This window comes from Prionailurus bengalensis, chromosome A2 (assembly GCF_016509475.1).
Source record: "Prionailurus bengalensis isolate Pbe53 chromosome A2, Fcat_Pben_1.1_paternal_pri, whole genome shotgun sequence".
NCBI lineage: Eukaryota > Metazoa > Chordata > Mammalia > Carnivora > Felidae > Prionailurus > Prionailurus bengalensis.
In genome coordinates this window covers 14,021,486-14,035,208 of record NC_057348.1, presented here as the reverse complement: position 1 = coordinate 14,035,208, position 13,723 = coordinate 14,021,486, and the positions used below count along the sequence as shown (strand labels likewise).

Genomic DNA, 13,723 nt, shown 5'->3' with positions numbered 1-13,723 from the left:
ATAAGTAAACATTAAATAAATAAACAAACAAACGAACTCAGTCCCTTTGTCAAAAAAAAAATAGATAAATAAACTAAAAAAAAAAGGGAGGGGAATCAGGGGTGCCTGGCTGGCTCAGTTGGTGGAGTGTACAACCCTTGATCTCAGAGTTATAAGTTCAAGCCCCACGTTGGGTATAAAGGTTACTTAAAAATAAAATATTTTTAAAAAAAAGAAAAGGGAGATTCAAACAGAGAGAAGCCCGTGTGAAGACAGAGACAGAAATTGAGGTGAGGCTGTCACAAGCCAAGGAACACCTGCGGCGACCAGAGCTGGAAAGAGGCAAAGAAGCATTCTCCCCTAGAGCCTTCAGAGGTAGCCTGCCTGCCAACACTTTGATTTCAGACTTCCGGCCTCCAGGACGGTGAGGGAATAAATTTCTATCGCTTTAAGCCACCGGTCTGTGGTCGTCTGTTATGGCAGCCACAAGAAACTGTGCACTCAGGCATGACAGAGGGGAAGGTCAGAGGGGTCTCTGCACATCCTTCCACATTTTTCACGTCCGCTGCAGGTCTCCTCCTCCAGGGAGCCTTCCTGGCCGCCCAGCACTTAGGGTGATGGGATGTTCTGCTATCTCGGTGATGGAACAACAGGGAGGTTTACGTTGTCAAAACTCATTGAACTGGGTATTTCAGAACGGTTGTGTTATTGGATGGCGATTATGCCTCATTAAAGCTGACTTATTAAAAAACAAACAAAACAGGAAACTGGTCAGATGGAGCCAAGGTGGTAGAGGTCAAACCTGGGGCTACCTCTAGGGGGTAACCAACTGGAAGGGGGCGTGAGAGGGGCCCCCCTGGAGCTGGGGGTGTTCTGTATTTCCGTCACAGGAGAGTGTAAACGTTCATGGAGCTGTACAGTGAAAATGGGCTCACCTTGCCATTTGTAAACTACACCTCAATTAGAAAGGAAGAGGGGCCCCTGGGTGGCTCAGTCATTTGAGTGTCCAACTCTTGATTCAGGCTCAGGTCATGACCCCAGGGTCATGAGATCGAGCCCTACATCGGGCCCCACGCTCAACATGGAGCCTGCTTAGGATTCTCTTTCCCTCTGCCCTACTCTCTCTCTCTCTCTCTCTCTCTCTTTCAAATTAAAAAATAAATAAATGGAAGAAAGACCCTGTGGCTCACGGAGATAAGTAATTCTCCCAAGGCCCCAGCAGGACGGTGTCAGAGCTGTCCTACTTTGGAGCTCAGCACCAACCCCTGGTCTCATCCGTGACCCCCTCCATTCAGTCAACACACGCTTATAATGCACCTCCTGTGTGCCAGGTACTGGGAATTCAACTGTATGCATACCAGACAAGATCCCTGCCCTCATGCTCCAAGATACTCTGCAATAACATATTCTTTTTTTTTTTAATGTTTATTTATTTTTGAGAGAGACAGAGATAGAGTGTGAGTGCAGGAGGGGCAGAGAGAGACAGAGACACAGAATGCGAGGTAGGCTCCAGGCTCTGAGCTGTCAGCACAGAGCCGGGCGCAGGGCTTGAACTCACAAACTACGTGATCATGACCTGAGCTGAAGTCGGACCCTCAAGTGACTGAGCCACCCAGGTGCCCCTATAATGCATAAGACACACCTGAGACACATGAAAGGATCAACGACCAAGGCCTTCCCAGATGATGGTAACTGTCATAAAGGCAATGGGCTGAGGGTGACCAGGTGAGGTAGACTGCTTTAGCCAGAAGGTTAGGGAGAGCCTCTTGGAGAAGGTGATGTGCCAGCTCTAATAAAAGCCGGGGACAAAATGTTCTAAGATGTTCTGGGACATTCCAGAACATTGTAGAAGGGCCGAGGATGTTTCAGAACATTCCAGGTGGAAGTGATGTGTAGGGCCCAAGCCTGGTGCCAGAAGGAGCCTGGGGGACAAAGATGAGACCACATTGTCTGGGGTGATGTGGGCAAGGCTTGGAGTGAGAGGGAGAGTGTCGACAATGATGTATTGAGAGCAGCCTCCTTGGTGTGTGGGACACAGCTGTGACTGAGGCTGCTAGCGCGTCGCATCTGGCAGGGGGAACATTTATTAAACCAATCATCACACAAGCAAAGAAGCAATAACTTAATTGTCAACATGATAGAGGCTTGATTTGGGGCGTAGTGACTTAGAGGGGCCAGGCTGAGCCAGGAGGTCAGAGACGATACTCAGGCTGAAGAGTTGGCCAGGAGGAGAGCAGAAACTTTTAGGCAGAGGGAACAACGGATGTGGGGACCCTGAGGAGGGAGAGTGCCGCGAGCTGCACGGAGCCTGGCAGGACCAGGTGTGAAGGGATAGTGGGCAGTGTTACGTGACATAGGACTTCTCGAGGCCCCTCGGCTTCCCCACTGGGCGGGCGCTTGGCTCTGAGAAGGAACTTGGGCAGCCCCTAACTGGGGCCTGCCCTGAACTCACACCACTACCCCTACCCCAAAGGGGAAAAGACACGAGTCCCCATTCTTTCCTCCAAGTGTTTATAAATGTTGCCAGGGACACCTCCCTCCCTTCCTCCCTTCCTCTGCAGATTACCACTTCTGGGCCCAGAACTCAGGCCGTCACCAGGGAAGCAGGACCACCAGTTGCCATGGCAACACTGCACTCCCCAGACACATGGGTGCTCCTGCCTTTTGCCATGATGCCAGCCAGCCACCCACCCTCCATCAGGTCTGTATCAGTGCGGGAGGAAGGCAGAGGAAGGGGCAGAGGGGGCAGCTTCCCAGATGACTCACAGACCTGGGGGGGGGGGGTGGGCACAGACAAGGGAACTGAGGCTCAGAGAGCTATAGAGAGTCAGAGCTCTTCCACGAGGTCACTCCTGCGGGCCTGTACTCCTTGGACGAACCCCGGACAGAGGCAACGGGCCCTCTCACTCCTGAGACTCCGAGAAGGGGACAGGGGTGACTTGGAAGAGGGGCCCAAAGGCGTTTGTCCGGCACTTGACGTGTCTCCCCCAGCGATTCCAGGCGGCCCTGCTGGGGCATCCCTCAAGTCAGCCAGTAGGGATGCTGGGGCCACAGCAGACCCAATCATGCGTCTGAACAGAGCCTGGAATGTCGCAGCATGTCCAGTTTGGGGTGGGGGAGGAGACAGATCATGAAGCCGTAAGCAAGTCAAGGAAGGAGAAAGACTCAGCAGGTGATGAGCTGAATAGGAGGTCTCAGGGAGGAAGTGCTATCAGATTAAAAAAAAAAAAAATGAATCCAGGGATAGGGCCAGATAATCTAGGGAAGAATTCTAGATAGAGGGCACACCAGTGCAAAGGCCCTGAGGTGCATGTTGTAGCAAGGAGAGAGGAAAGCAGAGGGAGAAGCAGGGAGGAGGTGGCAGGGGCCAGGCCATGCAGGCTTTGCAGGTGGTGGACGAAGCCCTCCAAAGGGTAGGTGCATATAAGTGAACATCGCTTTTCTCTGCACATGCACACACTCACACACCTCCCATATACACGCGCACACCCCTGGGACACCTCTAACACACCCACATATCCAGGACACCCTCCCTTCTCAGATTCCACCCATCCCTCAAAGCCCAAGTCAGCTGCCGCCTCTTCTGGGCAACCGCCGCTCGCCACATATTTGGAAGGGACTTCTCTCCCCACACCACACAGCACAGAACTCATAGTTTCTACCCACACCACCTGGCATTATTCATGCCACATCTCTGAGGCACCCACTCTGGGCCCAGCCCTAGGCTGGTCACCAGAGCTTCGAGAATTGACACACTAGACACATGGCATCGAAACATACCAAGAACCTCGAGCCCTCGGGGGCTCAGACTTGAGAGGGGGGAGGGAGGACAAAGAGACTGGGACCAGTCACAACTTTGCAGTTTCAACGCAAACCGGCTTAAGGCAAACACGAAGGGACGGGGTGGACTTCAGGCACATTTGATCCAGGACTTCCCGCGATGGTGTGTAGAGACACGGTCTCTCTCTGTCCCTCTGGGCGGCTCTGTTGCTGTGGTAACAAATGGCCCTCGGCAGCTCCAGACTCACATCCTCCTCCCCGCTCAACAACCCCAGCTGACAGCGTGTGTGTGTGTGTGTGTGTGTGTGTGTGTGTGTATCTCTCCCAGTAAACCCCACCCGCGCCTGGGAAGGCTTGGGTCATGCTGCTCAGCTTGCCCGAAGCCACATAATCTTGATCAAACCAAGCCGGGGCTCTGTTCAGAAGCAAGAAGGGGGCGACGTAGGGTGCCAGGTAGATTCCTACCAAATCCACAAAGGTGCTCCGAGCAGAAGGAGCAGCTCTAGCAAAGGCCCGGAGGTTAGACCGTTGACTGATGTTACTGCAGGGAACCGTGAGGGTAGGACCCATTTTGTCTTCAGACCCAAAGGTAGGAAGTGGTGGCTGCCAGGCTGGCGAATATTGAAAGCCTTTGAAAGGTTAGGCAGGGGTAAGGGCGCCTGGCTGGCTCAGTCGGTGGAGCACGTGACTCTTAATCTCAGGGTTGCGAGTTCGAGCCCCGCGATGGGTGTAGAGATTACTTAAAAACAAAAATCTCAAAAAGAAGCAGATAAGGGCGCCCGGGTGGCTCAGTCGGTTGAGTGTCCAACTCTTGATTTCAGCTCAGGTCATGAGCCCAGGGTTGAGGGATCGAGCCCTGTGTCGGGCTCCACGCTGAGCACAGAGCCTGCTTGAGATTCTCTCTCTTCCTCTGCCCCTCTGCCCCACCCCTCTCTAAAATTAAAATAAATACATAAATAAATGATAAACAGAGGAAATCTGGTGATGTCTGAGGGCAATAACGACTCATGATGAGGGGGTGGTGATCAGCAGGGGAGGGAAAAGGTCTAACCCCATGCACGGAAGGGACTTGACCAGATGAGGCTGCTTCTAGGGTCTGAGAAATAGGGAGACATTCCAACAAAAACAATTGATACCTACTCCATGATGCCAGGTCACACACGAGCCCCTCAGGAGCTGCCTTCATTGAGTTTATGAAATTATGTTGAAGAAGGCCAACATTGAAATAAGTGATCATCCATCAACTAGAAATGTGGTGAGCGCAGGTGCAGGAACTGAACACAGGTGTAACAGGGGCTTCTGGAGGAGGAGTCTGAGGAGGCCAGGATGTCCTTTGCGGAGGAGGAGCCCTTTTAGATGAGGACTTGGGCAGAGCAGGGCCATGAGGGAGTTCCCGGCATAGGCCCATGCAAATGCAAAGGCCCTGGGGCGGGAAGGAACAAGGTAGGCTCCAGGGATCCAGAGAGAAGCAGTGTGACTGGAGCATAGGAGAGCCTCCACGGAAGTGATGGGAGACGTGATTGGGGCCAGATGGTGGGTTGCCTCCATGGTACATGTGGCTGTTTGGACTCCTCGTGGCAGCAGGAAACCCCAGAAGCGGGTGATAGCTGGGATCAGATCGCTTTGTCCTGGCAGCTCCAAGCTGCTGCATGGACCTGGAGGGGGGCTGGAGGGGAAGCGGGGAGCCCCAAGGGGAAGCAGGTGCAGTGGTTGGTTGAGAAGTGGTAGCGGCTTAGACCTTGCTGGTTGCCATGGAGATAAAGAAAAGCATGTGGGTTGGAGGGGTGGGGGAGACAGGCTCTGCCGATGGGATAAGGTGGAGGGAGGACAGGGAAGACTCAAGATGCCACCCAGGTGTTTGGCGTCAATGAGACGGGAGGCCGTGGACAAGGCGGAAAGGACCACTAGGGTCCCCTTTGCACTGGACTGAGCAGTTACGGTAGCCTTTTTTTTTTTATGTTTATTTATTTATTTTGAGAGAGAAAGTGCAACCAGGGGAAGGGCTGAGAGAGAGAGAGAGAGAGAGAGAGAGAATCTTAAGCAGGATCCGCATTGTCAGCGCAGAACCTGATTGCTACAGGGTTTGAACTCATAAAGCTGTGAGATCATGACCTGAGCTGAAATCAAGAGTCAGAAGCTGAGCCGACTGAGTCCCCCGGGCGCCCCTACAGTAGCCACTTCAATAGTGGTGATGGTCACACGACATTGTCGACGAACCTAATGCCACGGAATTGTACACTTAAAAACAGATTAAAATATGTGATATATATAGTTTGCCACCACACAAAAATAGGGGGAAAGCCTTAAATGTACACTAACTCTAACTAAATGAGAAATGAAGTCTTCAGTCTCGCTGGCCACATCGCAAGGGACCCATAACGTTATGTGGGTGGGGGGGTGTTGCAGACAGAACGTTTCCATCATTCCAGAAAGCTCTACCGGGCAGCACGGGCCTGCTGTTGCTTCTTACCCTCTGCCCAGGTGTCATTTCTTGGCAACGTTCCAAGGGGCTGCCTTGAAACCCCACCGGGACCCAGAACAATCCCTTGGGGGCTAAATTGTCTATATGTTGAGTCCTGATGTTCATGGTGTTAGGGAGGAAGGTGCAGGCAGGAGCCGCTCAGAATGGATGCTTCAGGAGTTGTAGTAAAGGGGCTATCTGCAGAGGTGCGGGCAGGGTTGGGTAACCGACAGGAAGTGGCGCAGCGCCCTGGGAGAGCAACAGCGAGGAGCTGTGACCACGCACAGGCTGGAGGTTGGGGGATACAGAGACCGACACCGGAAGAGAAACACTCGGACGTCTCGCTCTTTCCTCCTCCCACCTCCCACCTGTGGTGACTCTAGCAAAAGGCAGAGAGCCCAAGTGGATCGCCACCTCCTGGGACACAAGGTAAGGTGAAGCATGGATGGGCTGATAATCAGCCCCACACCTTGTTCCCTCTAAAGCCCCTCCCCCAGCCCACTTGTCACCCATAGATGTCCATCAGCCCTGGGAAACCGCCACCCCATTGACCACCACCACACCCCTCGTCCCAAACTCTCCCCAGCAATCTCTGGTTGCCGGCAATAGAAACGACTCCAGTTGGCTGAGGCTAAAAGAGGATGTATTGGAAGAATCTCAGGGAGTCAGCAGAATGGACAGGAAGGATGGAGAGCCATGGCTGTGGCCTCATGGGGGGAGGCTGCTCTTGTCCTGCAAGCCTCCTGAAATGCAAAGTATGGGGTAAGCGTGCCAAGTATGGGGGCGCCTGGGTGGCTCAGTCAGTTAAGGGTCCAACTTCAGCTCAGGTCATGATCTCACGGTCCGTGAGTTTGAGCCTGGTGTCGGGCTCTGTGCTGACAGCTCGGAGCCTGGAGCCCGCTTCGGATTCTGTGTCTCCCTCTCGTTCTGTCACTCTGCCCCTCCCCAGCTCATGCTCTGTCTCTCTCTCTCTCTCTCTCTCTCTCTCTCTCTCTCTCTCAGAAATAAATAAACATTAAACAAATTTTTTCATGCCAAGGATGGATCCCTTGGATAGGGAAGGGGATAAGACCCAAGGTCAGTGCCCTGAAGCTGCTCCCAGTGGAGCAGAACTCCATCCCCAAAAGAAAGGGCAATGGAACCCTGATGGCCACAACATTAACAAACATCCCCCCTCAAGCCTCTACCTGTGCATCTCACAGAAGGGACCCTAAAAGGGAGGCAAGAAAGGGTACTGACCCATCCGGGCCAAGCAGGTAGCAAAGGCCACTTTTCTAGGGACATCCCTAGTCAGAAGCGTGATGTGGGCTGGGCAGCAGAAGGGCTGTCCTTCCTTAAGCCACGGGGAGTTGCCAGGGCTGTCCCCATCTCCAAGTGGACCGGGGTCCTGGCCATGCCCAGGCTATTCTCCCAAGGACAGATGGAAAGACAGACAGAAGCAGGCTCAGTCCAAAATATCTTTTATATACATGGTTTATTCCTCCCGACCCCCATGCTGCAACCCCAGTCTCAGCCACCCTCCCAGCATGGAGCTGCCCACCACCTCCTCTCTCAGGGGCCTCCTCTCTTGGGACTGGATCTCCGGAGGTGAGGTGGGTAAAAGGAGGGGCCCTAGCACAAGGTGGCTCCCCTGTGCCTTCAGCCCCCACCCCCCAAAAGGGGAGGAAAGAGGAAAGAGGAAGGCAGCACAGAACTGGGGCTCAAATACTCAAGAAGCTACAAGATAGAAGACAGAAGTAGCACGCTCTGCGGAAGGGGGGGGCAGGGAGGAACCAAGGCCAGATCCCACCCCCCTATTGGGGGCGTGGCAATCCCAGGGCCTGGAGGTGGGACTGGGGAAAGAAGAAGGATCCGGGGTAGAGGAGCCCAAGGATGGTCCCACCCTGGCCTGGACTCCTGCGCACAGGGCAAGCGAGGCTCGCGGAGCCCCTGCACTTGGCAATGCATGGGTGGATGGACACCTACAGCTTGGTCAGGTCCAGCTTCAGCTTGTAGGGTGGGGGGCTGTCCCCAAAAGCATGCGACGGGGGAGGGTACAGGGGCCAGTCTGGCTCTACCATGAAGCCCTTGTGCTGCTCCAGGGTCAGGGGCTGCAGGGGGAGGAAGAGGGATGGAGGGAGGGCTAATGAGCTCCCACCCTGCCAAGGCTCCTTCCCACCCCTGATCTCAGGTCACCTCAACTATGGGTTGGCATCGTTCCCCCCATCTCATAAGGAAGTGAAGAAACTCGCCCAGTGTCACACAGCAAGTCAGGAGACCCTGCCTCCAGGGGAGAGTGGGTGGCCCAATTCAGGACCAGGCAGCAGTCCTCCCACCCCTCCACTGGGCCCCGCCCACCTGAAACTTGAGGTGTTGGCCAGGTGCGGTCACCAGGGTGGAGCAGCTCAGCCACAGCATCACCAGCACAGAAAGGAAGAGGCAGCAGGCCAGGATCCAGCGAGGGAGCCCTGAGCGCCTGACCCACCCAGAAGGCATGCTCAGCGGTCCTAGTGGGGGTTTGGGAGACCCTCCCTTCCAGCTCCACTCCCATCCCACCCCCGGGGTCCTGTCACCCACCGGGACATGCAGCTGAGGAAGTCGTTGTCCTGCAGCTCGTCGGCCTCCACCTTGGCCTTACTGCTGGTCTTGACTCGGATCTTGGCCTTCCTCACTTTGTCCAAGGGGCCTACAGGGTCTGAGACAGGTCTGCTCTTAGCAATTCCCGGACCTCCCCCAAGAGATCCAAGCAGCCATGGAGAGGAGAAAGGAAGCCAGGACCTAGGGCAATGGGACATAGAGTCCTGGAATAGATCAGAACCCGGGAAAATGGACCATGGAACTCTAGGAGATGGATCATGGAATCCTGGGAAACAGACCAAGCAATTCTAAGAGTTGAGAGACAGAAACCCCATTCCTAGAGGTTCATTTTCCAGGAGGATGCCTTATGGCAGTGGAGCTGCCTATGGAAGGAGCAGGGGTCTAGCCTCAGAACTTACCCACGTGTACCTCCAAGGCCTCAGGGTGGGATCCCCGCCAGGTCACCTCTACTCGCTGCAGACGGGCCCCTTCATGCCCCAGGTTCTCTACCACAGGCTGGGTCTGGGTCAAGAACAAGACAGCACAGAAGAGCCACTTAGAAAGTCACCACGTCAGCCCTGGGAAGCACATCTCTGGCCCATGAAGGCTACGTTGTCCCATGCCCAACTGGCACATCGTTCCACTGGGTGCAGAGAGGACACCCTTCTGTGGGGGCTCTGGGCTGTGACATCAGGGATGTGATTCCCTGCTATTGTGGGCATCTCAATTCATCTTGACCCCATCCTTTTTCGCTCCTGACCAAGCCAATAGAATCACGGGGATTGGCCGAGAGATGGTCACATGACCCAGCCAGGGCCAATCAAAGTAAGTCCCAATTTAGTTAAAACTTCAGAGAGGTTATAATCTAGAGCCTTGGGCATCTACCCAGCTATCAGGAGGGAAGAGCTTGCCTGGAAATGAAGCCACCGCAGAAAAAAGCAGAGTCAAGGAGGGGAGTGAGACAGTGAACCCCTGAATCTAGCTGTGTCTGAACCTTGACCGCCTGAGGACTTTGCATCCCATGAGCCAAGAACCAACGCATCCCACCTTCTTACCCGGATCACCCACCCACCACGCTGGCGTGGCCCCTGCCAGACCCTCACCTGGAACACCACCACCTTCCCATTGTCAGTCTGCAGGTAGTATGTCCAGGTGGAGGAGACGAAGCCCTGGGCCGAGTTGACAAGGTCATTGCAGAGGGTGGAAAACAAGTCCAGGAGCGAAAGGGCCCCACTTGGAGCTTCCAGGACCTTTCTCTGCCAAGGGAAGGCCCAAGGCACAGAAATGTCACCAAGGTAGGGCGTTCACCAATGGGAGGGGAGCTGGGAGAATTCACTATGATTGGAATTTGCTAAGTGGTTTGGGGGCAACAGGGCTTCGCACAACGAACACAGGCCTTAGGAGCTGCATTTGGCTTCCTGTCGCCCTCGGAGAAGTGGATTGCCCTCTCTGAACCTTCAAATGGGGATGATTCTCTTCCCTCATGGGGTTGTTAGGAGAGTTCAACTAGACAACGGTACAGCACAAGCGCCTAATGTGTAGTAGATGCTATGATTAAATTTGTCACCACCATCCTTCTTATTTTGACAGCATCAGCAGAGAATTCAGAATAGGAAGGAATGATAGTGCAGTGGGCTTTTATGAACAGTGAAGGCCTGGAGGGGGTGGAGCAAAATGGGTGAAGGGAGAAGAGCTTTCTGGGGAATCTCGCTCCATGGGTCTCTGGCTGTGATGAATGATGTCCTGTGCCTTAGTTTCCCCAGATATAGGGTTTCCTAGACTCACTTATGGACATGACAGGTGAGCAATTATTATTTCTCCCTGCAGTGGGGGTGGGGGGTTGCTCCTCCCTGAAACTCAGTTCTGAGCCCCCGCCCCCGTGACAGTGGCCACCTGTTCCTCACAAGGAAGGTGCTCGGACCAGCACCTGGCATGTAGTAAGTGCTCGATAAAGTCAGCTCTAATAGCACAGAAGACGAGTGAGGGGAGAGGTGTTCATAAGCCTTGGTGGCACTGGCTTTAAATCCCATCTCGTACAGCCCTAACTGTATGAACTCAGGGTAGTTGCTTCGCAGGCACGAAATGGGAGTGGCGCTGTCCCAGGTGCCTCTAGGTAGCCTGAGGAATTTGGGACAGGCTATGGCTGAGCCTGGATCAGGACAAATGACTGACAAACCGTGGCTGTTTTCTTACTCCTCGTAAGGTGGTGGGAGGAGAGAGAACTTCCCATATCACAGAGGTGATAACTGAGGCTTGAGACCAGACTTGACTCCATCGAGGGCACCCGGTCAGCCCAGAATGGACTGCAGAGCCTGGGAGACTCTGGATATGAGTGCAGATTTGCAGGGAGGGGGTAGAGAAGAGTGGTGACAATCCCAGGGCCACAGGTGGGAGGGTGCCCACCTTCTGCTCTGGCTCAGGCTCGGGTTCAGGTTCCGGCTCCGGGTTCTGGCTCCAGCAACCCTCGCTGCAGGCCTGCTGCTCCGTCTCCTTCACATAGGCCTCCACACAGGCTGGGGGATGGGTTGGAGTGGGGAGGGGGCAGGAGGGGTGACTAAAGGCTGACCCTTCCCCCGCCACCCCTCCCCACCCTGGCCACCCAGTCAGCCCTCACCTGCTTCACACTCAGTCTGGGTGGCATTGGGCTTGGAGCTCCTGGCCACAAATCGGCAGATGGAGAAGAGGCGGCAGCCACGCTCACAAGCACTGATCAGGACAGCCCTGTCATACTCATATGGGGACTCCGTGGGGTCCTCCTCCTCCAGCTCTGCCTGGGAGAGGGGACACTGGGCTCAGGCCAGGGGGAGGGGCAGGAGGAGATCTGCACTGGAAGCACACGCTCAGAGCAGGAGATAGAAGATTTGTGGTCCTCTCCCTCCTCCTCCCCCCCCCCCAAATCCAGAGAGATTGAGGTGGGGAGAGGAAGGCTAAGAATATTAGTGGGGGTTCTTAGCTCTGAGGAAGAGAGAAGGGGAGGGAGCTTGAGAAGGGGGATGGACCGTGGAGGGCACTGGGTTTGGGCAATGGTTGTAAAATGCATAAGAGGGAGAGAAATGCTTTCCCCCCACCAAGGCTCCAGGGAGGAGGGCAGAGATTGAGGGGGATTCTCAGGCCTCAGGAAGGAGGGAGGAGGCTAAGAGGAGGAGGTTTTGTCGTATTTTCTGGCCTGGGAAAATGGAGATCCAGCTGGTGGGGGGGGGGGGCGCTGAGGATGTGAATGAGGGCTGGTAGCTCTTGGGGGGGGGGAGGGAGGAGGATGTGGAAGTCGCTTAGGTGGAGGAGGAGGAGGAGGAGAAGAGGACCGTCAGGCCTGAGGGAGGTGGGGGATGGGCGCCCCGAGGAGGGTCTTTGCGCAGCGGACTAAGACACCTCAGTCCCCCTCCCAGCCCCTCCTTTGGAGGGGAACCCCCCCCCAGCTCCGCATTCATCAGAGGGACTTGCATCTCCAAACCCTCCCTCATCAGAGGGACACCACCACCCCCCCTCCCCAGCCCTTCCTCCGCGGGAGGAGCAACTCCCAAGCCCCATCGGAGGGACACCCGACCCCTGCGCTCGCCTCAACAGAAGAGACTCCAGCCCTTCCCTCACCAGAGGGACCCATCCCCATTGTGGAAGCCCCATTTCCGACTCCTTCCCCCTCCGAAGAACCCCCGTCTCGCGTTCCCGACGGTGGGAACCGCATCCCCAACCCCTCCCCCACCAGGGAGGTCTCGGGTGCTCCGGCTGGCGCCGCATGCGTTTCACCTGCGAGAGCTGCGGACCGGGATAGCGGTCGCGGCACCGCAGCTGGCAGCTCTGCGTGTCCCCGAGTTGCGGGGCGAAGGGGTCGCGGGCGGAAGGCGCGGGGGTGGCAGGTGGAGGCTGCAGCAGCAGCAGCAGCGGCAGGAGCGGCATCAGCGCCACCGAAGCCATGGCCGTGCCGGGCGCGAGGGGCTCGGGGGACGCCGGCTCCTGGCAGGCACCGAGGATGCAGCGGCGGCGGCGGCGGCGGCGGGGACCGGGTCGCTGACGTCACCCGAGCGAGGCAGCCTGGGAAGGGGGGGCGGGGGATGCGGAGAACGGGCGGGGGAGCTGCGCTGCGGCACCGTCGGGGAGCGGGTGGGGTGGGGCAGGTGGACCTCCTGTCCCATCTCGGGGGTGCCATGACACCTCCCTCGTATGCAGGCTGGAGAATCTCAGCCAGCGCTTTGGGGCCAAAAGGAAACAAACTAACTGGGTGATGGGCTGGGGCGTCTCTGTTCGCCAGGGGATTCAGCGAGGGCCTCCCCAAGGAGGCAAAGTTTGAGCTGACCAAGCGGGGAGGGCAGTCCAGGCAAAAGTAACCGAGAACCCGGAGGCGGGTAGGAGGGTGGTGGTGCTGAAGCCAGAGAGTGGAGGTGGAGGGACGTGAGGATCACAAGACTGGGTCGGTGAGGGCCTCGGGAAGGTCTGTGGCATCCAGTCCTTCGCCATCCGAGTGAGAGGGGTGGTAACTTTGTAACTGGTTTGCCTCTTGTAGGAAGCCTTTCCGGGGCCCTTCGGGGTTCCCCCAGCCTCGCCCCCTCCTGGCCCAGCCCTGATCCACAGGCTTGGGGGATCTAGCACTCTCTCCCCCAGACGGGGAGCCTCTCGGCCCGGCGCTGAGTGAGAGGGGGCACAGACGTGCGTGTAGGTGCTGCTCAAATTCCTAATTCTTGTGGGAAAACTTGGGGCAAACAGGGACACTGCTGCCTTCCATAACTGCCACGCTCCAAGGTGACAGATTGAAACCCCCTGTATCTCGGTTTAAGAGGTCTCCCTAGCTCCCTCTCGGTCAGGCAGGGTAGCGTGGGAGCCCCTCTACGCTTCGGTCCCCTGCAAAGATGACCCCTCCATCCCTCGCTAGCATGCCCGGTGCAGGTGCCTGCGGAGGTCGCGCAGCCGTCCACTTGGCTTCCTTCCATCAACGCTCCACCCCCACAGACGGGC

General features: G+C 56.1%; 1 protein-coding gene across 2 annotated transcripts; it reads right to left on the bottom strand.

The window, feature by feature from the left end:
* Positions 1-7,675: 7,675 nt before the first annotated feature.
* Positions 7,676-12,801, bottom strand: TMEM59L (transmembrane protein 59 like). 2 transcript variants are annotated; one of them, XM_043587108.1, is made up of 8 exons: positions 12,521-12,788; positions 11,391-11,547; positions 11,180-11,289; positions 9,880-10,032; positions 9,196-9,298; positions 8,777-8,894; positions 8,558-8,675; positions 7,676-8,310 (listed from the first exon to the last, which is right to left on the bottom strand). In XM_043587108.1, exons 1-8 carry the CDS (start codon positions 12,686-12,688, stop codon positions 8,182-8,184), a joined length of 1,056 nt encoding a protein of 351 aa, XP_043443043.1. In that variant the 5' UTR covers positions 12,689-12,788; the 3' UTR covers positions 7,676-8,181. The 2 variants fall into 2 exon arrangements, with proteins under 2 accessions (XP_043443043.1, XP_043443044.1); XM_043587109.1 differs by lacking the exon at positions 9,880-10,032 and having other exon boundaries at positions 12,521-12,801.
* Positions 12,802-13,723: the final 922 nt, after the last annotated feature.

Excerpts from the sequence above, each read along its gene's own strand:
- TMEM59L (XM_043587108.1), bottom strand. The coding sequence starts at position 12,688 with ATGGCTTCGGTGGCGCTGATGCCGCTCCTGCCGCTGCTGCTGCTGCTG. Across the intron at positions 11,290-11,390 it reads CCAGACTGAGTGTGAAGCAG|CCTGTGTGGAGGCCTATGTG; the intron begins GTGAGGGCTGAC and ends CCCATCCCCCAG. Across the intron at positions 10,033-11,179 it reads AGCCTGAGCCAGAGCAGAAG|AGAAAGGTCCTGGAAGCTCC; the intron begins GTGGGCACCCTC and ends TTCCCTTGGCAG.